This window comes from Nycticebus coucang, chromosome 5 (genome assembly GCF_027406575.1).
Source record: "Nycticebus coucang isolate mNycCou1 chromosome 5, mNycCou1.pri, whole genome shotgun sequence".
NCBI classification, from domain to species: domain Eukaryota; kingdom Metazoa; phylum Chordata; class Mammalia; order Primates; family Lorisidae; genus Nycticebus; species Nycticebus coucang.
Genome location: NC_069784.1, coordinates 58,855,745 through 58,883,557, shown reverse-complemented (window position 1 = coordinate 58,883,557; position 27,813 = coordinate 58,855,745). Strand labels below are relative to the sequence as shown.

At 43.6% G+C, this 27,813-nt stretch overlaps 1 protein-coding gene across 2 annotated transcripts in view; it reads left to right on the top strand.

The window, feature by feature from the left end:
• NUP210L (nucleoporin 210 like) overlaps window positions 1-27,813 on the top strand; it is a 144,213-nt gene that overhangs the window by 70,355 nt on the left and 46,045 nt on the right. For both annotated transcript variants that reach the window (XM_053592512.1, XM_053592511.1), the window contains exons 18-27: window positions 1,001-1,105; window positions 3,102-3,203; window positions 5,618-5,746; window positions 6,373-6,500; window positions 7,940-8,072; window positions 9,991-10,053; window positions 10,531-10,710; window positions 12,401-12,481; window positions 12,578-12,709; window positions 22,137-22,295. In XM_053592512.1, the coding sequence (XP_053448487.1) occupies window positions 1,001-1,105; window positions 3,102-3,203; window positions 5,618-5,746; window positions 6,373-6,500; window positions 7,940-8,072; window positions 9,991-10,053; window positions 10,531-10,710; window positions 12,401-12,481; window positions 12,578-12,709; window positions 22,137-22,295 (1,212 nt within the window). The remainder of the gene's footprint in view (window positions 1-1,000; window positions 1,106-3,101; window positions 3,204-5,617; window positions 5,747-6,372; window positions 6,501-7,939; window positions 8,073-9,990; window positions 10,054-10,530; window positions 10,711-12,400; window positions 12,482-12,577; window positions 12,710-22,136; window positions 22,296-27,813) is intronic.

Genomic DNA, 27,813 nt, shown 5'->3' with positions numbered 1-27,813 from the left:
GGAGCTGAGGCAGATGGATTACTTGAGCTCAGGAGTTCAAGACCAGCCTGAGCAAGAGCAAGACCCTGTTTCTACTAAAAATACAAAAATTAGCAGGGTGTTGTGGAGGGCATCAGGTACTTGGGAGGCTGAGGCAGGAGAATCACCTGAGCCCAGGAGTTTGATGTTGCTGTGAGCTGTGTATGATGACACCACGGCACTCTACCGAGAACAGCTAAGTGAGACTCTTGTCTCAAAAAAAAAAAAAAAAAGACAAGAAGCTGGGTAGTGCCTGTGGCTCAGTGAGTAGGGTGCTGGCCCCATCCATATACAAAGGGTGGTAGGTTCAAACCCGGCCCCAGCCAAACTGCAACAAAAAAATAGCCTGGTGTTGTGGCTGGTGCTAGTAGTCCCAGCTACTCGGGAGGCTGAGGCAAGAGAATCCCCTAAGCCCAAAAGCTGGAGGTTGCTGTGAGCTGTGTGATGCCACCGCACTCTACCGTGGGCGATAAAGTGAGACTCTGTCTCCAAAAAAAAAAAGAAAAAGACAAGAAGCTGTTTACAGCTGATATATATCTCAGAACTGTGCATCTCTGTGACTCTTTTTGTTTGTTTGTTTTGTTTTATTTTTCTTTTTGTTTTTGTTTTGAGACAGAGCCTCACTTTGTCACCCTCAGTAGAGTGTCATGAGTTTCAGCAACCTCAAAATCTTGGGCTTCAGTGATTCTCTTGCCTCAACCTCCTGAGAAGCTGGGACTACAGGTGCCAGCTATGTACAATGCTGGGCTATTTTTAGAGACAAGGTCTCACTCTGGCTCAGGCTGGTCTCGAACCTATGAGCTCAAGTAATCCACCTGCCTCAGCCTCCCAGAGTGCTAGGATTATAGGCGTGAGCCACCATGCCCGGCCCCCATGTCTGTGACTCTCATTTCTGGCACCTGAGAGAGTATTGAACTCTTCTCTCAGGACCTGAGGAATTAGAAATTTATATTTACCTTTATAGTTTTTATTACATTTCTAGGAAATTTCCAACTTGCCCAGATCTGCAGCTGTGGAGCTGCTCCTGGTGGATGATGTGACTGTACTTCCTGAGAATGCCACCATCTATAACCACCCTGATGTTAAGGTAGAAGCTGTACAATTCCAGTTATATGGAAGCATATCGGAGAGGAGGCTATTAACACTGACAGTATGGGCCGGGCATGGTGGGTCAAGCCTGTAATCCCAGCACTTTGGGAGGTCGAAGCAGGTGGATCACCTGAGCTCAGAGGTTGGAGACCAGCCTGACCCAGAGCAAGACCTCATCTCTAAAAATAGCTGGGCGTTGTGGTGGACACCTGTAGTCTCAGCTACTTGGGAGACTGAGGCAAGAAGATCACATGAGCCCGGGAGTTTGAAGTTGCTGTGAGCTATGATGCCATAGCACTCTACCATGGGCAACAAAGTGTGACTCTGTCTCAAATAAATAAATAAAACAGTACAAGGGAGAGGGGAAGGGTTGGGTAAATTCCCACTAGTGGGTTCATTGTGGGGCATATAACAAACTACCTGAGTGTGGGACACACCTACAAATTAGACTTTAACCTTACAAATACCCCACATTAACTGAAATTTTAAAAAAGTAATAGGAGGCTGGGCAAGGTGGCTCGTGCCTGTAATCCTAGCACTCTGGGACACCATGGCAGGTAGATTGCTTGAGCTCAGGAATTTGAGACCAGCCTGAACCAGAGTGAGACCCATCTCTAAAAATAGCTGTGTGTTAGGCCAGGCGAGGTGGCTCACACTCGTAATCCCAGCATTTGGGAGGCCAAGGCAGGTGGATTGCTTGAGATCAGGAGGTCGAGACCAGCCTGAGCCAAAGCAAGACCCTGTTTCTGAAACAAATAGCCAGGTGTTGTGGCAGGTGCCTGTTGTCCCAGCTATTAGGGAGGCTGAGGCAAGAGAATTGAGCCCAAGCGTATGAGGTTGCTGTAAGCTATGACAGCACAGCACTCTACCGAGGGCGATACAGTGAAACTCTGTCTCAAAAAAAAAAAAAAGAAAAAGAAAAAAACACACAATAGCTGTGTGTTGTGGTGGCCACCTGTAGTCCAAGCTACTCGGGAAGTTGAAGCAAGAGGATCACTTCGGCCCAAGAGTTTGAGGTTGCTATGAGCTGCGACGCCAGGGCACTCTACCCACGGTGGCAAAGTGAAACTCAGTATCAAAAAAATAAATAGAGCAGCGCCTGTGGCTCAGTGGGTAAGGCACTAGCCCCGTATACCAAAGGTGGTGGGTTCAAACCCAGCCTCAGCCAAACTGCAACAAAAAAATGGCCTGGCATTGTGCTTGGCGCCTGTAGTCCCAATTGCTCAGGAGGCTGAGGCAAGAGAATCACATAAGCCCAGGAGTTGGAGGTTGCTGTGAGCTGTGACACCATGGCACTCTACTGAGGGTGATAAAGTGAGACTTGTCTTTAAAAATAAATAAGTAATAAGATAAAAAATTAATAGTACAATAATAAAAAAAAAAACACGGGCGGCACCTGTGGCTCAAAGGAGTAGGGCGCCAGCCCCATATACAGGAGGTGGTGAGTTCAAACGTTACCCCAGCCAAAATGGCAAAAAAAAACAAACCTCACTTGTGTATTGAAAAACACTGATACATGGGCAGGGCACAGTGACTCATGCTTATAATCCTAGCACTCTGGGAAACCAAGGCAGGTGAATCACCTGAGCTAACAAGTTTGAGACCAACCTGAGCTAGAGCAAGAGCCCCCCAGCTCTAAAAATAGCCCAGTGTTGTGGGCACTGTAGTCCCAGCTACTTGGGAGGCCAAGTCAAGAGGATCACTTGAACCTAGGAGTCAGAGGTTGCTATTAGCTATGTGCCATGGCACTCTACCAGGGGCGACAAAGTGAGCATCTGTCTCAAAAAAAAAAGAATAAAGAAAAAAGAAAATCACTTATGCATGTATATAATACTAATATAATAAGAATTAGCTGTATTACCCTTCAGTGTTGTACTTTGATCATGATATTTTGTCTTTTGTCCATTGACCTTAATTTTTATCTCATATTATTCTTTCCTTTAAGTTATTTATAAATTGAAGGAAACAGAATATTATCTGTATGATTTTTCTAGGAAACATTTAGCCTTGTGGAAGGATCTGGTTATTTTTTAGTCAATAGCAGTGAGCAGGATATTGTTACCATCATTTACATGGAAGCAGAAAGTGCTATCCAGGTGAGTTGCAGAAATATTGATTGATGGTCTAGGAGCAAAGCTCATTCTTAGGAGAATGTTTTGGAAAATTCCATTGAGCATCTAAAATTTGTTACAAAAGTAACATTTGCTTCTCTTTCTTTCTTTAACCTATATAGATTTTTCAACCAAAAGTGAGGAGTTACAATAGTGGGTAGTTTCTTTCTTCTAGTTGTACTGAGAGAGCATTGGAGATATGTAAATACAAGATTTCCATTAAAAGGAGTTCATTTTTATACATTTCAAAACATTAGCTATGGCTTGGCGCCTGTGGCTCAAGTGGCTAAGGCGCCAGCCACATACACCTGAGCTGGCAGGTTCGAATCCAGTCCAGGCCACCAAACAACAATGATGGCTGCAACCAAAAAAAAGCTGGGTGTTGTGTCGGGGGCCTGTAGTCCCAGCTACTTGGGAGGCTGAGGCAAGAGAATCGCTTAAGCCCAGGAGTTGGAGGTTGCTATGAGTTGTGATGCCACAGCACTCTACCCAGGGCGACAGTTTGAGGCTCTGTCTCAAAAAAAAAAAAAAAAAAAAAAACAACTATTAACTGTGTAGATATTTAATTGTACCATTGATTTTATAACCTGACAATGTGGTATTTTTAGCTAAGTAAAAATATTAAGATGACTCTTTACTCAGTATGACAAAGGATTTCTTCTTAGTTAACTTATAGTAATAAATGTATCTTTTTTTTTTTGAGACAGAGTCTCACTATGTCACCCACCATAGAGTGCTGTCACATCACAGCTCACACCAACCTCAAACTCTTAGGCTTAAGCGATTCTCTTGCCTCAGCCTCCCAAGTAGCTGGGACTACAGACACCTGCACAACGCCTGGCTATTTTTTGTTGCAGTTGTCATTGTTGTTTAGCTGGCCCAGGCTGTGTTCGAACCCACCAGCCTTGGTGCATGTGGCTGGCACCGTAACCACTATACTGTGGGTGCTGAGCCAAATATAATATATTAATTCATATATATATTTCCTTTCCTTCTCAGACCTCAAAAGAATTTAACTTACTTTAGTCATAATATTTCTTTTTAGAAAAGGAAGACTGAAGCTGGTCGAGGTGGCTCATGCCTATAATCCTAGCACTCTGGAAGGCCGAGGCAGGTGGATTGCTTGAGCTCAGGAGTTTAAGACCACCCTGAGCAAGAAGAGTGAGAACCCATCTCTACTAAAAATAGAACAATTAGCCAGGTGTTGGGGTGGGCACCTATAGTTCCGGCTACTCAGAAGGATGAGGCAGGAGGATGACTTGAGCCCAAGAATTTGAGCTTGCTGTGAGCTATGATATCACAGCACTCTATCCTCGGCAACAGAGTGAGATTCTGTCTCAAAGAAAAGGAAGATTGAGCCAGGTGCAGTGGGTCATGCTTGTAATCCCAGCACTTTGGGAGACTGATGCAGGAAGATTGCTTGAGGCCAGGAGTTTGAGAACAGCCTAGGCAACATAGTGAGGCCCCATCTTACTACACAAATTTTTTTACAAAATTAGCCAAGAATACTGGCCTCTAGCTCCTCAGGAAGTTGAGGTAAGAGGATCACTCAAGCCCAGGAATTGGAGGATACACTGTGCTATGATCATGCCACTGAACTACAGCCCACGTGGCAGAGTGAAATCCTGTCTCTGAAGAAAGAAAGAGAGAGAGAAAGAAGGAAGGGATAGAGGGGAAGGGGGAAAAAAAGGGAAACTGAAGTACTAGGTGCAGACAGCACAAATGAGAAGTGTGCTGCTGGGTGAGAGCCATGGCTCAGGGAGAACCATTAGCTGGCCCAGTGCTTTCTCCCCTTCAGCAGTTGCAGCATATATGGATGTGGTTTTCTTCATGAAATCTTTTCCCTATTCATAATTAACCAAGGAGATACATATGTTGGATTCTGCTTGAATGCAATCATATTAAATTCTACTCTTTATCAGTAACTTAAATTCTGTTAAAGTACATATTTCGCCATGATCTGAAAATCACATTAAGGGTGGGCGTGCCTGTGCTCAGTGGGTAGGGCAACGGCCCCATATACTGAGAGTGGCGGGTTCGAACTGACCCCAGCCAAACTGCAACAAAAAACAGCCAGGCATTGTGGCAGGCACCTGTAGTCCCAGCTACGTGGGAGGCTGATGCAAGAGAATCACTTAAGCCCAGGAGTTGGATGTTGCTGTGAGCTGTGACTGCACCGCACTCTACCGAGGGTGATAAAATGAGACTGTCTTAAAAAAAAAAAAAAATCACATTAATGGCACCTATTGTGCTATCCTGAAATATGTGACCATGTAAACCTGACCTCGGAGAGAATCCATCTCAAAGAAAGTAAGATATATTTTCTGCTTTAGTGAAATGGTTGGTATGATTATACTTGGAGTACATTTGCCTCTTTACTTAGCTGCCTCTTTTTCTAGTTAGTTCCAGTACATCCTGGATTTCTCACTTTGGAAGTATATGATCTTTGTTTGGCTTTCTTGGGTCCAGCAACGGCCCATCTCAGCGTGTCAGACATACAAGAGCTGGAGCTTGATCTTATTGATAAGGTAAGAGATGTTTGCTTTATCTCAGAAATGAAGCAACCCTCATTCTCCTTCCCCTGCACCACTTAATACAGTCTCTGCTCAGCTACTGTGTGTGTATATAAGGACCTTGGAAATGTAAGTGGAAATACTTGCCCTTGAACAACTACATTCCAACATTAAACAGATGAAGATAAATAGAACTAAAGAACGACTTAGATGTGCAGATTAATTTCAATGTATGAATATACTTTTGTATAATTTTTAAAATTTGGTAGTCTAAAATAAAAGTATTTTGATGAAAAAAACAACTTAAAATAATGTACACAGATTAAGTTTATGTGATTAAATTCTAACCAGGAGCATTTAGCTTGAACAAAAATGTTTGCTCCCCTCTAAGAGTTAGTCTGTCTTTGGTGAATGAGACACCTCTACTAAAATCTATCTTTTTATAGCCGGGCATTGTGGTGGGCGCCTGTAGTCCCAGCTACTCGGGAGGCTGAGGCAAGAGAATCGCTTAAACCCAGGAGTTGGAGGTTGCTGTGAGCTGTGTGAGGCCACGGCACTCTACCGAGGGCCATAAAGTGAGACTCTGTCTCTACAAAAAAAAAAAAGAAATCTATCTTTTTATTCTTTTTTTTAACTACTAGGTTGAGATCAGCAAAACTGTATTAGTGACTGTGCGGGTTCTTGGCTCTTCCAAACGTCCATTCCAAAATAAATACTTCAGAAACATGGGGCTCAAGCTACAGCTGGCTTCTGCCATTGTCACCCTAACGTGAGTGATTCTTCCAAGACTTCTTTTTCTCTATATTTAACACCATGAGGCTCTTCCTCCTTGACAGCCTGGTCAGCTTTCCCTTAGGTTATTTTAGATCATCTCCTTTCCTTTTTTGTTAAGGTGCTCTTCAGCCTGTACTCTCTTTCCATAGTCAGCTCTCTACAAAATACCAGATGCACAGTGGTACATGCCTGTAGTCCTAGCTACTCAGAAGGCTGAGGCAAAAAGATCACTTGTGCCCAGGATTCAAGTCTGCAGTGAGCTATGATCATGCCACTGCACTCCAGATTGTGACAGAGAGATCATGTCTCTTAAAAAAAAAGAAGAAGGGCTGCGCCTGTGGCTCAGTCGGTAAGGCGCCAGCCCCATATACCGAGGGTGGCGGGTTCAAACCCAGCCCCGGCTGAACTGCAACCAAAAAGTCCCAGCTACTCGGGAGGCTGAGGCAAGAGAATCGCTTCAGCCCAGGAGTTGGAGGTTGCTGTGAGCTGTGTGAGGCCATAGCACTCTACCGGGGGCCATAAAGTGAGACTCTGTCTCTACAAAAAAAAAAAAAAAAAAAGATTGAAGTGAATTTGCATTCAATTCAATTGAATTTGCAATTCACTTCGATCTTTAAAAAAAAAGAAGAAGAAGAAGAAAAATAAGAAGTAGGAGGCTATAGTGTGCTGTCATCATGCTTGTATATAACCACTGCACTCTAGCCTGGGTTATGTGAGCACCTCTTCAAAAAAAAATACACATTTGAGGTGCTCAGATGTCATGTGCATCATTAACTTTTCCATTTTCTGGCTGGGCACCTGTGGCTCAAACAGCTAAGGCGCCAACCCCATACACCTGAGCTGGCGGGTTTGAATCCAGCCTGGGCCCACCAAACAACAATGATGGCTGCAACCAAAACATAGCCAGGTATTGTGGCGGGCGCCCAGCTACTTGGGAGGCGGAGGCAGGAGAATCGCCTGGGTCCAGAAGTTGGAGGTTGCTGTGAGTTGTGATGCCATGGCACTCTACCCAGGGCGACAGCTTGAGGCTCTGTCCCAAAAAAAAAAAAAAAAAAAAAAATCCATTTTCTGAAACTTCTTCTTGAATTATATCCTTTGGGTTTTTCAGGCAAGAGGACCTTGAAAAATATGTTTAGAAAGAAGAGGTACTGGTGGTATTTCCCTCTAAGAAAGGAGAAATTCAGGCATTTCAAGATAATTTACTATTTGCAATTTTTCCAGTCCATTTTTATATTGCCTTTATTCCTTTGAAACCTAAGAATAAATTTTTGCCCTTCAGGAGCATTCTACCATTGCCATGAAATTTGTCTTGACTCTGGAAATGTATTTTCTGGCAGTTCCGTATAATCAGAGTTAGAATAAGCAGAAAATGTTAAGCACTGGCCACTCTCAAAACCAAATCTTTCTCACCTAAAAACATATGGGTTTTTGCAGGCTAATAGAGGAACAGGACAAATATTCTGAAAACTACATCCTTCGAGCTGTCACTATTGGGCAAACCACACTTGTAGCTATTGCCAGGGACAAGATGGGGAGAAGATACACATCAGTTCCTCGACAAATTGAAGTAAGGAAATTATCTCATCTAAAATTTGTCATTCATCTTACTTATCATCATTTGTCTTTTTCTGTTTAATTTGCACAAGTTAAAATCACTTGACTAAGCCAGGCTCAGTGACTCACATCTATAATTGCAGCTACTCAGGAGGCTAAGGCAGGAAGATTGCTTGAGGCCATGAGTTTGAACCAGCCTGGGCAACATAGATCCCATCTCTAAAACAAAACAAAAAGGGCCAGGTGCAGTGGCTCACACCTGTAATCCTGGCATTTGGGAGGCCAAGGTGAGAGGATGACTTGAGGCTAGAAGTTTGAGGTTGCAGTGAACTATGATGATGCTGTGTCACTGTAGCTCAGGCAACAACATTCTAGCCCAAGCGCAAGGAACAAAGCCAGACCTTACCTCTGGGGGTGGGGGGAAAGAGACAAAAATTTGACTTGGACAGCACAAAAAAAGGATTTCAATATATTTCCTTCACATTCTTCCCCACCCCCATGCTTATTTAACATGAATTAAATTCATGTTTCAATAAACATGCCTTTTTTTCTTTTCTTTTTCTTTTTTTTTTTTTTTTTTTGCAGTTTCTGGCCGGGCCTGGGTTTGAACCCGCCACCTTTGGCATATGGGGCCGGCGCCCTACTCCTTTGAGGCACAGGTGCCTCCCAACAAACATGCCTTTTTAATCTTCATCTTATATCAAAAGTATTTCCTTATATCACTAACAGCTAATTTGCAGTTTGGGCGTGGTAGTTCATGCCTGTAACCCTGACACTCTGGGAGGCCAAGGCAGTGGATTCCCTGAGCTTGGGAGTTCAAGGCCAGCCTGAACCAGAATGAGACTCCATCTTGAAAAATTGCCTGTAGTCCCAGCTACTGGGGAGGCAAGAAGATGGCTTGATCCCAAGAGTTTAAGGTTGCTATAAACTATGAGGCCATGGCATTCTACCAAAGGCAACAAAATGAGACTCTGTCTCGAAGAAAGAAAGGTGTTTGCCCAGGGCCAGGTTCAAACCCACCACTCTTGGTATATGGTGCTGGCACCCTATCCACTGAGCCACAGGTGCCGCTAAGGTAAGAGAACTGCCCCAGGAATTGGAGGTTGCTGTGAGCTGTGACACCACAGCATTCTACTAAGGGTGATAAAGTGAGATTCCATCTCTAAAAAAAAAAAAAGGTGGTACCTGTGGCTCAGTGGGTAGGGCGTCAGTCCCATAAACAGAGGGTGGCGGGTTCAAACCCGGCCCCAGCCAAGCTGCAACAAAAAAAATAGCTGGCCATTGTGGCCTGTAGTCCCAGCTACTCGGGAGGCTGAAGCAAGAAAATCGCCTACGCCCAGGAGTTGGAAGTTGCTGTGAGCTGTGACACCATGGTACTCTACCAAGGGCAATAAAGTGAGACTTTGTCTCTACAAAGAAGGAAAGGAGGGAGGGAGGAAGGAAGGGAGGAGAGAAAGAAAAACAAAGTCTTCTCTCTACTTTTATTTAATATATTATTTCTTTTCTTTTGTTTTTGTTTGAGACAGAGTCTCACTATGTCACTCGGACATCACAGCTCACAGCAATCTCAAACTCTTGTGCTTAAGTGATTCTCTTGCCTCAGCCTCCCAAGTAGCTGGGACTATAGGCACCAGCCACAACGCCCAGCTATTTTTTGTTGCAGTTGTAATTGTTGTTTAACTGGCCCAGCTGGGTTCGAACCCGCCACCCTTGGTCAATGTGGCTGGCGCCATAACCACTGTGCTACAGACACTGAGCCTTTTTTGCTATTAACAAAAGTTTTATACATAAATAAAATTAAAATACATATCCTTATGTTTAACTTCTTTGTACATCATAATCAGACTGTTTTATTTAGAATAAGATCATGATCATTTATTATGAAATTGACTCTAGTTAGTCACTATTGTCCTTTTGATTTTCTCCTTAAGGTGTTTCCTCCATTCAGACTTGTTCCAGACAAAATGACGCTAATTCCAACTAACATGATGCAGGTGATCTTAAAGGCAGAATAATAAGATTTACCTCTTCTCCTTACCTCTTTCTCTCTCTCTCCCTTTTCCCCCCACGCTTCCTTTTGCTACTCTTAGCCAAGTGCAACTGTATCTGATAAAGAAAATTATTGATAGATCCTTTTGTATTTCACAAGCTATCAACTGTGTTTTCACAGGCATGAGCAAACCTTGTTAGGATGTTGATACATTACCTGTCTGACGTAAAAAAAGAAAAAAAAAGAAAATTAGTATTTTCCTTGACCCATTATATATCTCACATAAACTAATTGTTGGAATTCCATAGGTCTTTTGCAGCACTTCCACATCTTCTGAATTTGAGTTTATATGGGATATGCTATTTGGGAAGTGGGAGAAGATGAAGCCAAGTTGGGGAAGAAGTCAAATTGCTTGGACAAAATGTTGGGAAAAGAGCTGTGGCTTCTTCCCCAGGCATTCAATAGTATGTTTAAATTCCAGGTAACGTCTGAAGGTGGCCCACAGCCCCAGTCTGTCATTCACTTCTCCATCAGTAATCAGACCGTGGCTGTTGTTGATAGGAGGGGACAAATTACAGGGAAGGTGGTTGGCACAGCTGTGGTCCATGGCACCATCCAGACAGTAAATGAAGACACTGGCAAGGTCATTGTCTTTTCCCAGGTATGGGTTCTCTGCTCCTCTCAGCTCCTACTCTTCTATCTGGTAGCCATATTGGAGGTATGAAGGGCTGGGGAGGAGGTGGGAAGAGTGGGTGTCAGCAGCCCAGGAAAACTCTTTTATTCCCCCTCACCTGGTATTCTCTAAACCAGGCATGAAAAATATATAATCTCTAGTGAAAAACCCACAGAGTGCTTGGCTTTGTTGTAAGACATGGCCTTTATCCTTAAAGAATTCTTTAACAAATGAAAACAGCTGGGGGCAGTGGCTCACACCTGTAACCCTAGCACTCTGGGAGGCAGGGGAGGATGAATTGCTTGAGCTCACCAGTTCCAGATCAGCCTCAACAAAAGCAAGATCCCATCTTTTTTTTTTTTGAGACAGAGTCTTATTTATGTCGCACTGGGTAGAGTGCCGGTGGCATCACAGCTCACAGCAACCTCAAACACTTGGGCTTAGCCTTCATCTCTGAGGCTGTGGAGACTCCTCTTCCAGCTTTTTACAGAGTATTGTGCTGCCTTAATGACGTTCCCCTCCTACCCCTGCTTTTGAGGTTTGTCCTTATCCCCTTTTCTCTCTACACTAAGGGGTATATCCCTTCTTATCCCCCTACCTACCTTGATATCAGGGTCCTTTTATGTACAGGAAAAACAAAACAAAGAAAAAAAAACCTCTTGGGCTTAAGAGATTCTCTTGCTTCAGCTTCCCAAGTAGCTGAGACTACAGGTGCCCACCCCAATGCCCAGCTATTTTTGTGTGTGTGTGTGGAGACAGAGCCTCACTTTATAGCCCTTGGTAGAGTGCCGTGGCGTCACAACTCACAGCAACCTCAAGCTCCTGGGCTTAGGTGATTCTCTTGCCTCAGCCTCCTGAGTAGCTGGGACCACAGGCGCGCGCCACAATGCCCAGCTATTTTTTTGTTGCAATTTGGCCAGGGCCGGGTTTGAACCCACCACCCTTGGTATATGCTGCTGGCGCCCTACTCACTGAGCCACAGGCGCCGCCCAGCCCAGCTATTTTTTTGTTGCAGTTGTCATTGTTGTTTAGGGGGCCCAGCCTCAGTGTATATGGCTGACATTGTAACCACTTGTGCTATGGGCACTGAGCCGCAAGACCCCCATTTTACTAAAAATAGAAACACTGGGTACCCATAGTTCAATGGCTAGGGCCACATACATCGGAGCTGGCGCATTTGAACCCGGCCCCAGCCTGCTAAACAACAATGATATCTACAAAAAAAACCCAAAAAACATATATATATATATATATGTATAGCCGGGCATTGTGACGGGTGCCTGTACTCCCAGCTACTTGGGAGGCTGAGGCAAGAGAATCGCTTAAGTCCAAGAGTTTGATATTGCTGTGAGCTGTGATGCCACTGTACTCTACCAAGGGCCACATACTGAGATTCTGTCTCAAAAAAAAAAAGAAAGAAAAATAGAAAAACTGAGGCAAGAGAATCACTTGAGCCTGAGTTGGAGGTTGGAGGTTGCAGGTTGCTGTGAGCTACCATGCCACGCCACGGCACTCTACCCAGGGCAACAACTTGAGATTCTGTCTCAAATAAATAAATAAATAAATATAAATAAATAAAATGTCTATGTTGTAACAGTTTGTACTGAATGTGGAAAAACAGCAAGCTAGTTATAAAGAGGAACCTTAGCCTAAGCTTTCTCTGTACCCTATTGAGCAGGATGAAGTACATATTGAGGTTGTCCAGCTAAGAGCTATTCGGATCCTTGCAGCTACGACTAGACTTATCACAGCTACTGAGGTCAGTATGATGGCTCTGTTGTGGCTTCATTATTCTATTGATGCCAACTGAGCAGGATATACATGCATATAGCACAGTAGCACTTTTCTTTTTCAGATGCCAGTTTATGTCATGGGAGTGACCAGTACCCAGACCCCTTTCTCCTTTAGCAATGCTGACCCTGGGCTCACATTCCACTGGTCCATGAGCAAAAGGGACGTTTTAGATTTAGTGCCCCGACATTCAGAGGTATGGATTCACATGTTTATTGTATTATCTTTGGGATCTTGATATTAAATGTATTTTATTTCATCCTTTATTCTGAATTTTTTTGTTGTTTTGTTTTTTAATTTTAATTTAATTTAATTAATTAATTAATTTATTTATTTTTTGAGACAGAGTCTCACTTTGTCGCCCTTGGTAGAGTGCTGTAGCATCATAGCTCACAGCAACTTCAAACTTCTGGGCTCAAGCGATTCTCCTGCCTCAGCCTCCAGAGAAGCTGGGACTACAGGTGCCCGCCACAACACTTGGTTATTTTTAGACATGAGGTCTCGCTCTGGCTCAGGCTGGTCTCAAACCTGTGAGCTTAGGCAATCCACTGGCCTTGGCATCCCAGAGTGCTAGGATTACGGGCATCCTTCAGTTTTCTTATCTAAAGTACCATTCTTCTTCTTCTTCTTCTTTTTTTTTTTTTGAGATAGTGTGTTATTCTGTAGCCCAAGCGAGAGTGCCGTGGCATCATAGCCCACAGCAACCTCAAACTCTTGGGCTCAAGCAGTCTTTTTGCCTCAGCCTCCAGTGTAGTCAGGAATACAGGTGCCTACCCACAAACACCTGGCTGATTTTTCTTTTCTTTCTTTCTTTTTTTTTTTTGAGACAGAGTTTCACTATGTTGCCCTCGGTAGAGTGCTATGGTGTCACAGCTCACAGCAACCTCAGACTCTTGGAATTAAGTGATTCTCTTGCCTCACCCTCCCAAGTAGAGTTGCCTGCCACAAGGCCCACCTGTTTTTTTGTAGTTGCAGTTGTCCCTGCTTGGTAGCCCTGGGCTGGGTTTGAACCCACCAGCCTCCGTGTATATGGCTGGCGCCCTAGCCGCTGAGCTAGAGACACTGAGCCATGGTTTTTCTATTTTTAGTAGAGACAGGGTCTTGCTCTTGCTCAGGCTGGTCTCATACTCCTGAGCTCAAGGGATCCTCCACCACAGCTTCCCAGAGTGCTGGGATTAGCTAAGAGCCCCTGTGGCGGCCTAGGTATCATTCCTTTGTCTAGTAGAAGAAACTATTGGGAGCCCCACAAATGTTTTCTTTTCCTGCCTCAGACCCAGCATAGACAAACTGGATAATGACAAGGGCAACAGAAAGGTCTTCATGCTCCAAGGTAGATTTCCTACACTATAGACATGCTACAGCTTATACAGTCACTTGGATTAAACAGTTATAAACCACTCTTTTTTTTTTTTTTTTGCAGTTTTTGACCGGGGCTGGGTTTGAACACGCCACCTCCGGCATATGGGGCTGCCGCCCTACCCCTTTGAGCCACAGGCACCACCCAAACCACTCATTCTTTAACATGAGACTTTCTTTCAGAGAACCAATTGAAATCACAAAGGAAATGGAAGTTTTTATATAGAGGAGGAAGGAGAGCTGATTTTAAAACTTGGGACTCTGTTGTGAGTTAAAAGAGCTATAAGAACTAGGCACGGTGAGTCTGGGGAGATAAGACTCCAGGCATCTCTGACTGGTAGGATCTGCCTATAATCATCCCTTTGAGGATACAGGGAGTCAGCAAGGGACTTCTGGACCCCAAGAAGAGGACAAAAACAGTGGAAAACTGGCAAGTGGTTGCATGTGTTTGATTGACCTAAACCCACCGGCAACCGTAAGTACAAGCAGCAGGGAGACTGCAAACCGGAAAGGCCTTACCTATGAACTGTTTTGGTGTTTTTGGACTTGGCACTTAGTTGAACTGCCTTGGGGAGAGCTTGAGCAGGAGTGCAGAGAACTTTGGGCATTGTCTAGGGTCCCAGACCGAGCTGCTGAGCTGGGCTACAGGGAGCCATGGTGAGAGAACTGCTCCGGCAAGCTCCGCCCTCAGGGTCCCAGAGCAAGGATGGGGGGAGCTAGTAACCTAGTGACTGAGCAGCCTTAGGGGCAGAATGAGACGGGTTTTGGCAAACTGGAGCCTCAGGCTGTTGCCCTGGGTAGAGTGCCGTGGTGTCACAAATCATAGCAACCTCAAACTCCTCTGCTTGGCGCCACCCAGACCTCCATAAAAGCTGTGCCACGACCCCTGACCTGCGACCCGCCCCCGCTGGGCTTCCGCATGTCCTGACCAAAAACTGCGGGAGCCACGCTAACCCTGCGTCCTCCCTCCTGTATCCTCCCTCCCTCCACACTGGCCCGCTCGTCTGGCCAGGGATACTGGTAGCCACATGCCCTCTGGAGCCCTCCCTGCCTCTGCGCAGAATCCTTCTCCTGGCCAGAGACAGCTGGAGCCTTGAGCCCTCTGTGCCAAAGTCACTGGGTGCCAGGCACTCCCAGAACCGTGCGCACTACTGCCCACCCTATTGCAGGATCCGGGTATGTCACATGCCAGAGCTGCTTCCACAACCAGAACTCCCTAGCTGGAGCACCCCAGAGGAACTACACAAGGTCACTCCCTACAAAGATCCAGCAACAACAGAGTGATCCCACTGGGGTCTAATCTTGGAGACACACCTCCCCAACTCTGAGGACGGCCAGAGGCAACAGTGAAAAACAATCATGAGGTGAAATCAACAGAAAAACTCTGGCAATATGATTAATCAGAGTAGATTAACTCCCCCAAGGATCAATGGGGCAGACACAGCACAAGATCCTATGCACAAACAAATAGCTGAGATGTCAGAAATCGAATTCAGAATCTGGATAGCAAATAAGATCAAATTAGAATTCCAAGCAGTAACCCAAAAGATATCTCAAGAATTCAACAAATTCAAAGACCAAATGACCAAAGATTTTGACACATTGAGACAAGAAGTTGCAGCCCTTAAAGATCTGAGAAACACAGTACAATCCCTCAGTAACAGAATGGAGCAAGCAGAAGAAAGGATTTCTGACATTGAAGACAAAGCTTTCAAACGCTCCCAAACTCTCAAAGAGGAAGAGAAATGGAGGGCAAAAATGGATTACTCTCTCAGAGAACTCTGGGATAATTTGAAGAAAACCAATATTCATCTTATAGGGATCCCCAAAAGCAACGAAATGGCTTCACAAGGCACAGAGTCTCTTCTCCATGAGATTATGAAGGAGAACTTTCCAGACATGCCAAGAGATTCTGAAATTCAGATAGCAGACAGTTTCAGAACTCCAGCACGACTCAACCCAAATAAGACATCCCCCAGACACATCATAATCAATTTCACTAAAGTTAATATGAAGGAGAAAATTCTGAAAGCTGCCAGACGAAAGAAAACCATTACCTACAAGGGGAAGAATATTAGAATAACTGCAGATCTCTCTGCTGAAACCTTTCAAACTAGAAGAGGATGGTCATCAACGTTTAATCTCCTAAAACAAAATGACTTTCTTTTTTTTTTTTTTCTTTTGTTTTGTTGTTGCAGTTTGGCCGGGGCTGGGTTTGAACTGACCACCCTCGGCATATGGGGCCAGTGCCCCACTCACTGAGCCACAGGTGCCAACTTTCAACCTAGGATCCTGTGCCCAGCTAAACTGAGTTTCATTTATGATGGAGAAATTAAATACTTCAATGACATTCACATGTTGAAGAAATGTGCCATAACTAAACCAACTCTCCAGGATATTCTCAGACCTATCCTCCATAAAGACCAGCATAATCCTCCACCACAAAAGTAAACCCACCCAGAAAATTTTGATCAAATTCCAACTTCCACAGTCGCAAAAGGATTAAAAATGTCCACCAGACTCTCGAAAGGCTTATCAATACTCTCAATTAATGTGAATGGTTTAAACTGTCCTCTAAACAGGCTGACTGGATACAAAAACTCAAGCCAGATATCTGCTGCATACGAGAATCGCATCTTACATTAAAAGACAAATAGACTCAAGGTGAAGGGATGGTCATCTATATTCCAGGCAAATGGAAAGCAGAAAAAAGCAGGTGTTGCAATCCTGTTCACAGACGCAATAGGCTTTAAACCAACCAGAATAAGGAAGGATAAGGATGGACGCTTCATATTTGTTAAAGATAATATTCAATATGATGAGATCTCAATTATTAATATTTATGCACCCAACCAGAACGCACCTCAATTTATAAGAGAAACTCTAACAGACATGAGCAACTCGATTTCCTCCAGTTCCATAGTAGTTGGAGATTTTAACACCCCTTTAGCAGTGCTGGATAGATCCTCCAAAAAGAAGCTAAGCAAAGAAATTTTAGATTTAAACTCAACCATTCAACATCTGGACTCAACAGACATCTACAGAACATTTCATCCCAACAAAACTGAATACACATTCTTCTCATCAGCCCACGGAACATACTCCAAAATCGACCACATCCTAGGCCACAAATCTTACCTCAGCAAATTTTAAAAAATAGAAATTATTCCTTTCATCTTCTCAGACCATCATGGAATAAAAGTTGAACTCTATAACAACAGGAACCTGCATACCCATACAAAAACATGGAAGCTAAACAACCTTATGTTGAAGGATAGATGGGTTATAGATGAGATTAAGAAAGAAATCACCAAATTTTTGGATCAAAACAACAATCAAGATGCAAATTACCAGAACCTCTGGGATATTGCAAAGACAGTCCTAAGAGGGAAATTTATAGCACTGCAACCCTTCCTCAAGAAAACGGAAAGAGAGGAAGTTTATAACATAATGGGACATCTCAAGCAACTGGAGAAGGAAGAACACTCCAACCCCAAACCCAGCAGAAGAAAAGAAATAACCAAAATCAGAGCAGAACTAAATGAAATTGAAAACAACAGAATTATACAACCAATCAATAAATCCAAAAGTTGGTTTTTTTTTAAAAGATCAATAAAATAGATAAACCTTTGGCCAACCTAACCAGGAAAAAAAGAGTAAAATCTCTAATTTCATCAATCAGAAATGGTAACGATGAAATAACAACAGACCCCTCAGAAATTCAAAAAATCCTTAACGAGGGTGGCACCTGTGGCTCAAGGAGTAGGGCACGGGTCCCATATGCTGGGTTCAAACCCAGCCCCGGCCAAAAACCACAAAAAAAAAAAAAAAATCTTTAACGAATACTACAAGAAACTCTACTCTCAGAAATACGAAAATATGAAAGAAATTGACCAATACCTGGAAGTATGCCACCTACCAAGACTTAGCCAGAATGAAGTGGAAATGTTGAACAGGCCTATATCAAGTCCTTAAATAGCATCAACTATACAAAATCTCCCTAAAAAGAAAAGTCCAGCACCAGATGGATTTATGTCAGAATTCTACCAAACCATTAAAGAACTAGCACCTATACTACTAAACCTCTTCCAAAATATAGAAAAGAAGGAATATTATCCAACACATTCTACAAAGCAAACATCACCTTGATCCCTAAACCAGGGAAAGACCCAACAAGAAAATTATAGACCAATATCACTAATTAATATTGATGCTAAAATACTCAATGAGATCCTAACAAGCAGAATCCAACAACACATCAAAAAAATTATACACCATGACTAAGTGGATTTATCCCAGGGTCTCAAGGCTGGTTCAATATACGTAAATCTACAAATGTAATTCAGCACATAAACAAACTAAAAAATAAGGACTACATGATTCTTTCAATTGATGCAGAAAGAGCTTTTGATAATATCCAGCATCTCTTCATGATCAGAACACTTAAGAAAATTGGTATGGAAGGAACATTTCTTAAACTAATAGAGTCCATCTACAGCAAACCCACAGCCAATATCGTATTGAATGGAGTTAAATTGAAATCATTTCTACTTAGATCAGGAACCAGGCAAGGTTGCCCATTATCTCCATTGCTCTTTAACATTGTAATGGAAGTTTTAGCCATTGCAATTAGGGAAGAAAAGGTGATCAAGGGTATCCACATAGGGTCAGAAGAGATCAAACTTTCACTTTTTGCAGATGATATGATTGTATATCTGGAAAACACTAGGGATTCTACTACAAAACTTTTAGAAGTGATCAAGGAATACAGCAATGTCTCAGGCTACAAAATCAACACCCATAAGTCTATAGCCTTTATATATACCAACAATAACCAAGCTGAAAAAACAGTTAAGGACTCTATTCCTTTCACAGTAGTGCCAAAGAAGATGAAATATTTGGGAGTATACCTAACAAAGGACGTGAAAGATATCTACAAAGAGAACTATGAAACTTTAAGAAAAGAAATAGCTGAAGATGTTAACAAATGGAAAAACATACCATGCTCATGGCTGGGAAGAATCAACATTGTTAAAATGTCTATACTACCCAAAGCAATACATAATTTTAATGCAATTCCTATTAAAGCTCCATTGTCATATTTTAAAGATCTTGAAAAACTAATACTTTGTTTTATATGGAATCAGAAAAAACCTCGAATAGCCAAAACATTACTCAGCAATAAAAACAAATCAGGAGGAATCACGCTACCAGACCTGAGACTGTACTATAAATCCATAGTGATCAAAACAGCATGGTACTGGCACAAAAGCAGAGAAGTAGATGTCTGGAACAGAATAGAGAACCAAGAGATGAATCCAGTTACTTACCGTTATTTGATCTTTGACAAGCCAATTAAAAACATTCAGTGGGGAAAAGATTCCCTATTTAACAAAAGGTGCTGGGTAAACTGGCTGGCAACCTGTAGAAGATTGAAACTGGACCCACACCTTTCACCATTAACTAAGATAGACTCTCACTGGATAAAAGATTTAAACTTAAGACATGAAACTATAAAAATACTTGAAGAAAGTCCAGGGAAAACTCTTGAAGGAATTGGCCTGGGTCAATATTTTATGAGGAGGACTCCCCAGGCAATTGAAGCAGTATCAAAAATACACTACTGGGACCTGATCAAACTAAAAAGCTTCTGCACAGCCAAGAACATAGTAAGTAAAGCAAGCAGACAGCCCTCAGAAAGGGAGAAAATATTTGCACGTTATACCTCCAATAAAGGTCTAATAACCAGAATCCACAGAGAACTCAAACCTATTAGCAAGAAAAGAACACGTGACCCCATCTCAGGGTGGGCAAGGTACTTGAAGAGAAACTTCTCTAAAGAAGACAGATGCACAATTTCTTTTCTTTTTTTTTTTTTTTTTTGTAGAGACAGAGTCTCACTTTATGGCCCTCGGTAGAGTGCTGTGGCCTCACACAGCTCACAGCAACCTCCAACTCCCAGGCTTAAGCGATTCTCTTGCCTCAGCCTCCCAAGTAGCTGGGACTACAGGTGCCCGCCACAACACCCGGCTATTTTTCGGTTGCAGTTTGGCCGGGGCTGGGTTTGAACCCGTCACCCTCGGTATATGGGGCCGGCGCCTTACCGACTGAGCCACAGGCGCCACCCCAGATGCACAATTTCAAACACATGAAAAAAAGCTCATCATCCTTATTCATCAGAGAAATGCAAATCAAAACTACTTTGAGATATCACCTAACCCCAGTAAGAGTAGCCCACATAACAAAATCCCAAAACCAGAGATGTTGGTGTGGATGTGGAGAAAAGGGCACACTTCTACATTGCTGGTGGGATTGCACACTAATACGTTCCTTCTGGAAGGATGTTTGGAGAATACTTAGAGACCTAAAAATAGACCTGCCATTCGATCCTATAATTCCTTTACTAGGTTTATACCCAGAAGACCAAAAATCACAATATAATGAGGACATCTGTACCAGAATGTTTATTGCAGCCCAATTCATAATTGCTAAGTCCTGGAAGAAGTCCAAGTGCTCATCAATCCATGAATGGACTAGCAAATTGTGTACATGTATACCATGGAATATTATGCAGCCTTAAAGAAAGATGGAGACTTTACCTCTTTCATGTTTACATAGATGGAGCTGGAACATATTCTTCTTAGCTAAGTATCTCAGGAATGGAAGAAAAAGTATCCAATGTACTCAGCTCTACTATGAAGCTAAATTATAGCTTTCAAATGAAGGCTATAACCCAACTATAGCACAAGACTATGGGGAAAGGGCCAAGGAAGGGTAAGGGAGGGGGGAGGTCATAGTGGAGGGAGAGTAATAGGTGGGGCCACCCTACAGTGCATCTTAGAATGGGTACAGCAAAACCTACTAAATGCAGAATACAAATGCCTACATACAGTGACTAAGAAAATGCCACGAAGGCTACGTTGAACAGTTTGATGAGAATATTTCAGAAACCAGCACATTGTACCCCTTGATTGCACTAATGTACACAGGTATGATTTAACAATAAAAATAAATTAATTAATTAAAAAAAAAAGAGCTATAAGGTCTTCAGGGTTTTGGACATCAAGAAGGCAAAGGAGATAGGACATGAAATGAATGCTGAAAAGGAGGTAGGTGCTACTCAATATTTGCCTTGGTATTGGCCCTACCATTCCTATTACCAGAAGTCTGTCAAGTTCTTGTCCTCCCTATCCAGTCTAGGCTGGAATGATAAGTGAAGCACGTAGGGAGAAGGTCAACCAGTTTTAGCACACTCTTAAAATGCAAGCTTCCCAGCTCAGTGTCTGTAGTGAGTAAGTGCACCAGCCACACACACCAAAGCTGGCAGGTTCGAGCCCAGCCTGGGCCTGCTAAACAACAATAACAACTACAACCAACAAATAGCCAGGCGTTGTGGCAGGTGCCTGTAGTCCCAACTACTCGGAAGGCTAAGGCAAGAGAATCACTTGAGCCCAAGAGTTTGAGGTTGCTGTGAACTGTGTGACACCATGGCACTTTACCACGGGCGACAAAGTGAGACTCTGTCTCTAAGAAAAAAAAAAGAAAAGAAAGAAAAGAAACTACTTTCAGCATTTCCTTTCTTCTATCAGTGAATTGACGTTGAGACAATATAAGAAAGAATCTTGGGGAGGCTTGCCAGAATTAGTTGAGCATGGCAAACAAAGGCTTACTTTAAAGGTGATTATGCTGTTGGGAATATGAAAAAATATTTAACTATGAAGGCCAGGTCTGGCATCTGCCTGTAATCCAGCACGTTGGGAGGCTGACATGGGAGAATTGTTTGTAGGAGCTGGAGACTACCCTCAGCAACATAGAAAGAACCTGTCTTCACAAAAAACAAAAATTAGCCAGGTACACACCTGTAATCCCAGATACTTGGGAAGCTAAGGTGGGCAGATCACTGGAACCCAGGAGTTTGAGGCTGCAGTGAGGTATAATCATTCCCACTGCACCCCAGTCCATGTGACAGAGCCAGATACTATCTCTAAAAAACAACAAAATAAGACGGCACCTGTGGCTCAAAGGAGTAGGATGGCAGCCCCATATGCCAGAGGTGGCAGGTGCAAACCCAGCCCTGGCCAAAAACTGCAAAATATTAATAATAATAATAAATAAATAAATAAAACAAAAACAAAAGCTATGAAAAGAAGCTCTGTACTTCTTTTAGTTAGCTATTTCCAACATACATTTTCCTTATTGTTAACAACAAAGACAGAGGGCAGCGTTTATTCATGAATATTTCTTACTTCATCCCCTTACTGTTTTAGGTTTTCTTACAGCTCCCACTAGAGAATAACTTTGCCATGGTTGTCCACACAAAAGCAGCTGGACGGACCAGTATTAAAGTCACTGTTCGCTGTACGAACAGTTCCTCTGAGCAGTTTGAGGGGAATTTCTTGGAACTGTCTGATGAAGTTCAGATCCTGGTAAGCTCCCAAACCTAAATCTTATTTTTGTATGTTAAGGAGAAGAAAATTGTATTCCCTTATCATCCATGAAGGGCTTAGTCTGTATATAGATAAAAAATTGCTAGAGGGATTCCTGAAACAGGTTTGCGGGTCCTAGATCTTTGTCATGCCTGCTAATTGCTTGCGTATAGTACTGACATTAGAAACTTTAGCACACATACTCCCTTTGTTTTCCCACACATGGAGCAGAAGATTTGAACATACCTTATTAAATGTGTTATGATATAGTACATTTAAATATATTCACAGGGGCAGCACCTGTGGTTCAGTGGGTAGGGTGCCGGCCCCATATACTGAGGGTGGCGGGTTCACCACCTACCCCGGCCAAACTGCAACAAAAAAATAGCCAGGTGTTGTGGCAGATGCCTGTAGTCCCAGCTACTCATCAGGCTGAGACAAGAGAATTGCCTAAGCCCAGGAGTTGGAGGTTGCTGTGAGCTGTGATGCTACAGCGCTCTACCAAGGGCAATAAAGTTAGACTCTGTCTCTAAAAAAAAAAAATTAGGCAGCACCTGTGGCTCAGTGGGTAGGGCACTGGCCCCATATATGGAGGGTGGCAAGTTTAAACCCGGCCCTGGCCAAACTGCAACAAAAAAATAGCCAGGCACTGTGGTGGGCACCAGTAGTTCCAGCTACTCGGGAGGCTGAGGCAAGAGAATTGCCTAGGTCCAGGAGTCGGAGGTTGCTGTGAGCTGTGTGATGCTACAGCATTCTACCTAGGGCGATAAAGTGAAACTCTTTCTCTACAAAAAAAAATAAATTATATTCATAGATAGAATGAAATATAATTCTAACTTCTGATAAGGTCTAAGAGTATGAATAGTTTCTCCAGATGATTGTAGGCTAAAAGCTAAGTAGTCATATCGTTTTTAGATTGAAAGTACAAGTTGGGCTCAGTGCCCATAGTTCAGTGGCTAGGGTGCCTGCCACATACACTAGGCTGGCAGGTTCAAACCCACCCCCGGGCCTGCTAAACAACAATTACAAAAAAAATAGCTAGGCATTGTGGTGGGACCTGTAGTCCCAGCTACTTGGGAGGCTGAGGCAAGAGAATCACTTAAACCCAAGAATTTGAGGTTGCTGTGAGCTGTGACGCCACAGCACTCTACCAACGGTGACATAGTGAGAAACTGTTTAAAAAAAATAAAATAAAATTGTAATGGGGTGAGATAAGGACCACCGACTCAAATTAGAAGTTCAAAAAGGAGTCTTATTAACCACAGGGCTGTCTCAGCAAAGTCTAAAGCAGACTAAGTGAGAGAGCATTGAGGGGTCTGAAGCTGGGGTTATTATAGTCTGAAAGTTGGCTAAGGGACAAACAGGTGGATTAAAAGTTGGCAAAAGAAGCAAAAAGCAAGTGCAGGGTCACAATGACCCCTTTTACAGAAGTGAACCTTGCAATTTAGCAGATTAGCAGACAGGTAACATAAAGGTCACATAAAGCAGATCTGGCAACACATCAAGCAGATCTGGCAATTAGTGAATAAGTAAAGCAGTTTGTCACAGCACTTAGCTTGTTAACTCTCATTGTGACAGTACTTGGCCCATTAGTTCTTATCTTGTTCTGTTCCGGCCCCATCCGGACTGACCTAAGAGTGGTGCTGTCATCATTTCAGAGTTATGGTGTGCTCATATTTTGTCCTTTCATCTTTTATCCTACACAGCCCCCCCAACCCCCCCCCGTGCAAGTCGGTGGCCAGCGGTATCCATCTTATGGGGGTGACAAGGCTGCTGGTACCCATCTGAAATAAAATAAAAAATATAAGTTACAGGGCCCCAAGACTCTGCCCCTGAGGCTCCATTGCTGCTGTTGGGCCCACAGCTCTGCCTCTGAGGCTCCACTACAACGGGTACTGAGTCTGTAGCTCCACTGTCAATCAGCCCTGTTGCTGAGCCCATGACCCCACCTCCTGAGGCCCCAGCATTGCCCACAGGCCTGGCCCAAGGCTCCGCTCCCAAGGCTCAACTGTGTCCCTGGGCCTGAAGCTCTTCTGTTGCTGCTCTGTCCCCTAAGCTCTACCACTGCCACCCCTGTACCCAGCTCCAAGGCTCCCCACTACTATTAAGTTCCACAGCCATACCTCTAAGGCGCTCACTTGTAGCCTGGTAGAACCCACCTGGTGGTTCAGCACCCTGCCAGGGACTGCCAGTCTCCAGCCTCCATCACACCTGGACCTAGTGTTAGCAAATGCCCACAGCCTGGACACCCATGACCCTTGCCTAGAATAGCCTCACCCAGATGCCACTGTCACCCCCGTGGGAAGAGCCAGGTAGAGCAATCCTCTAAATCACGGGACTCTCTGGAGAGGCTCTCGCCCAGACCCCAACTTGAGATGCCAACAGCAGCCTGGGGAACAACCCAGCACTGCATAGGAAGATCATTGAGCACCAGCTTGAACTGTGACAGTCACAGGGAAATAGGATAAAGCAGAACAGCTGCATCACAGGCTCCCAGTGCACCTACTCTCCCCTGCAAGGTCATCAAAGCAGAAAATCAGGAAACAAATACTGGACTTAGACAGTGCTCTAGAACAAATGGACCTGATGGATAGTTATAGAACATTCTAGACAAAATTACTAAATATACATTCCACCTAATATCTTAGGTCTCAGCAAATTCAAAAAAATTGAAATAATACTATGTATCTTCTCAGACCATAGTGGAATAAAACTAGAAATCAACTCCAAGAGAAACACTGAAATCTACAAAAAGTCATGGAAATTAAACAACCTGCTATTGAACAATCCTTGGGTCAATGATGAAATTAAGATGACAATCAAAAGATTCCTTGAACTGAACAACAAAGGTGACGCAAGTTGTCAAAATCTATGAGATACAGTAAAAGCGGTCCTAAGGGAAAGATTCATAGCCTTAAATTCCTATATCAGACAGACGGGAAGATCACAAATTAACAATCTAATGTCACATCTCAAGGAACCAGAAAAGGAAGAGCGAACCAAACCCAAAACAAGTAGGAGAAAAGAAATAACAAAACTCAAATCAGAACTAAATGAAATGGCCGGGAGCAGTGGCTCACCCCTGTAATCCCAGCACTTGAGAGGCTGAGGCAAGTGGATTGCCTGAGCTCACAGGTTCGAGACCAGCCTGAGCAAGAGCGAGACCCTGTCTCTAAAAAATAGCTGGGAATTGCAGCAGGCACCTGTAGTCCCAGCTGCTTGGGAGGCTGAGGCAAGAGAATCATTTGAGGTTGCTGTGAGCTAAGATGCCAGAGCACCCTACCAAGGGTGACCAAGTGAGACAGAAAAAATATAATGGATTAACAACACAAAAAGTTGATCCTTTGAAAGATGAACAAAATCTGGGGTGGTGCCTGTGGCTCAGTAAATAGGGTGCTGGCCCCATATACTGAGAATGGCGAGTTCAAACCCGGCCCCAGCCAAACTGCAACAAAAAAATAGCCAAGCGTTGTGGGGGACACCTGTGGTCCCAGCTACTCAGGAGGCTGAGGCAAGACAATCGCCTAAGCCCAGGAGTTGGAGGTTGCTGTGAGCTGTGACGCCATGGCACTCTACCGAGGATGACAAAATGAGACTCTGTCTCTACAAAAGAAAAGGAAAGAAAGAAAAGAAGAAAGGAAGGAAAGGAAGTGAAAGAAGAAAGGAAAGGAAGAAGGAAGGAAGGAAAGAAAGAGAAGGAGGGAGAGAAGCAAAGAGAGAAAGAGAGAGAGAGAAAGAAAGAGGAAGGAAGGGAAGGAAGGGGAGGAAAGAAAAGAAAGAAAGAAAGACCAGCCCGGGCCAGCTAAACAACAATGACAACTACAACCAAAAAATAGCAGGGTGTTGTGGCAGGCACCTGTGGTCCCAGCTACTTGGGAGGCTGAGGCAAGAGAATAGCCTAAGCCCAAGAGTTTGAGGTTGCTGTGAGGTTTGATGCCACGGCACTGTACCCAAGGTGACAGACTGAGACTTTGTTTCAAAAAAAACCATACATCTCTATCTAGATTTACTAGAAACAGAAGAAAAAGGACCCAAATAAACTCAATCAGAAATGTAAAAGAGTGATATAACTGATACCACAGAAATACAAAATATCATCCACGAATACTATGAAAATCTCTACGTGCATAAACTAGAAAGTGTAGAAGAAATGGATAAATTCCTGGAAACACACAAACTCCAAAGACTTTGGAAGAAATAGAAATCTGGGCTCAGCACCTGTGGCTCAAGCGGCTAAGGCGTCAGCCACATACCCTGAGCTGGCAGATTCAAATCCAGACCAGCCCACCAAACAACAATGACAGCTGCAACCAAAAAATAGCCGGGTGTTGTGGCGGCCACCTGTAGTCCCAGCTACTTGGGAGGTGGAAGCAGGAGAATTGCTTGAGCCCAGGAGTTTGAGGTTGCTGTGAGCCTTGATGCCACGGCACTATACCCAGGGTGACAGCTTGAGGCTCTGTCTCAAAAAAAAGAAAAAAAAGAAAGAAATAGAAATCTGAGCAGACCAATAACAAGCATCAAAATTGAAGCAGTAATAAAAATCTAACAAAAAAATTCCTAGGCCGGGCAAAGTGGCCCACACTTGTAACCCCAGCACTCTGGGAAGCCAAGTCAGGAGGATCCCTTGAGTTCAGGAGTTTAAGACCAGCCTGAGCAAGACCCAGACCCTGTCTCTACTAAAAATAGAAAAAATTAGCCAAGCATTGTGACAGGCACCTATAGTTCCAGCTACCTGGAGGGCCTGAGGCAGGAGGATTGCCTGAACCCAGGAATTTTTTTTTTTTTTGAGACAGGGTCTCACTCTGTCACCCTCCTCCTTAGTAGAGTGCTGTAGTGTCACAACTCACAGCAACCTCCAGCTCTTGGGGTTAGAGGATTCTCTTGTCTTAGCCTCCTAATTTGACACGCAACTAATTCTTGTTGCAGTTTGGCCAGGCTCAGGTTCAAACCCACCACCCTCAGTATGTGGGGCCAGCACCCTACTCAATGAGCTACAGGTGCCGCCCTGAACCCAGGAATTTGAGGTTGCTATGAGCTAAGCTGATGCCATGGCACTCTAACAGAGTAAGACTCTATCTAAAAAAAAAGCTCCCAGGCCTAGGAGCTTTTAATACTAGGATAACTGATTAGCCACATGTAGGAGAATAAAACCAGACTGGCACTTCTTACCACTTACAATTAACTCCAATGGATAAAAGATCTAAATCTAAGAAACAAAAATAATAAAAACCCTAGAAGAGGCTCGGCACCTGTGCCTCAAGTGGCTAAGGCCCCAACCACATAGACCTGAGCTGGCAGGTTTGAATCCAGCCTGGGCCCGCCAAATAACAATGACAACTGCAACCAAAAAATAGCTGAGCATGGTGGCAGGCACCTGTAGTCCCAGCTACTTGGGAGGCTGAGGCAAGAGAATCGCCTAAGTCCAAGAGTTGGAGGTTGCTGTGAGCTGTGATGCCACAGCACTCTACCCAGGGCGACAGCTTGAGGCTCTGTCTCAAAAAAAAAAAAAAACCCCTAG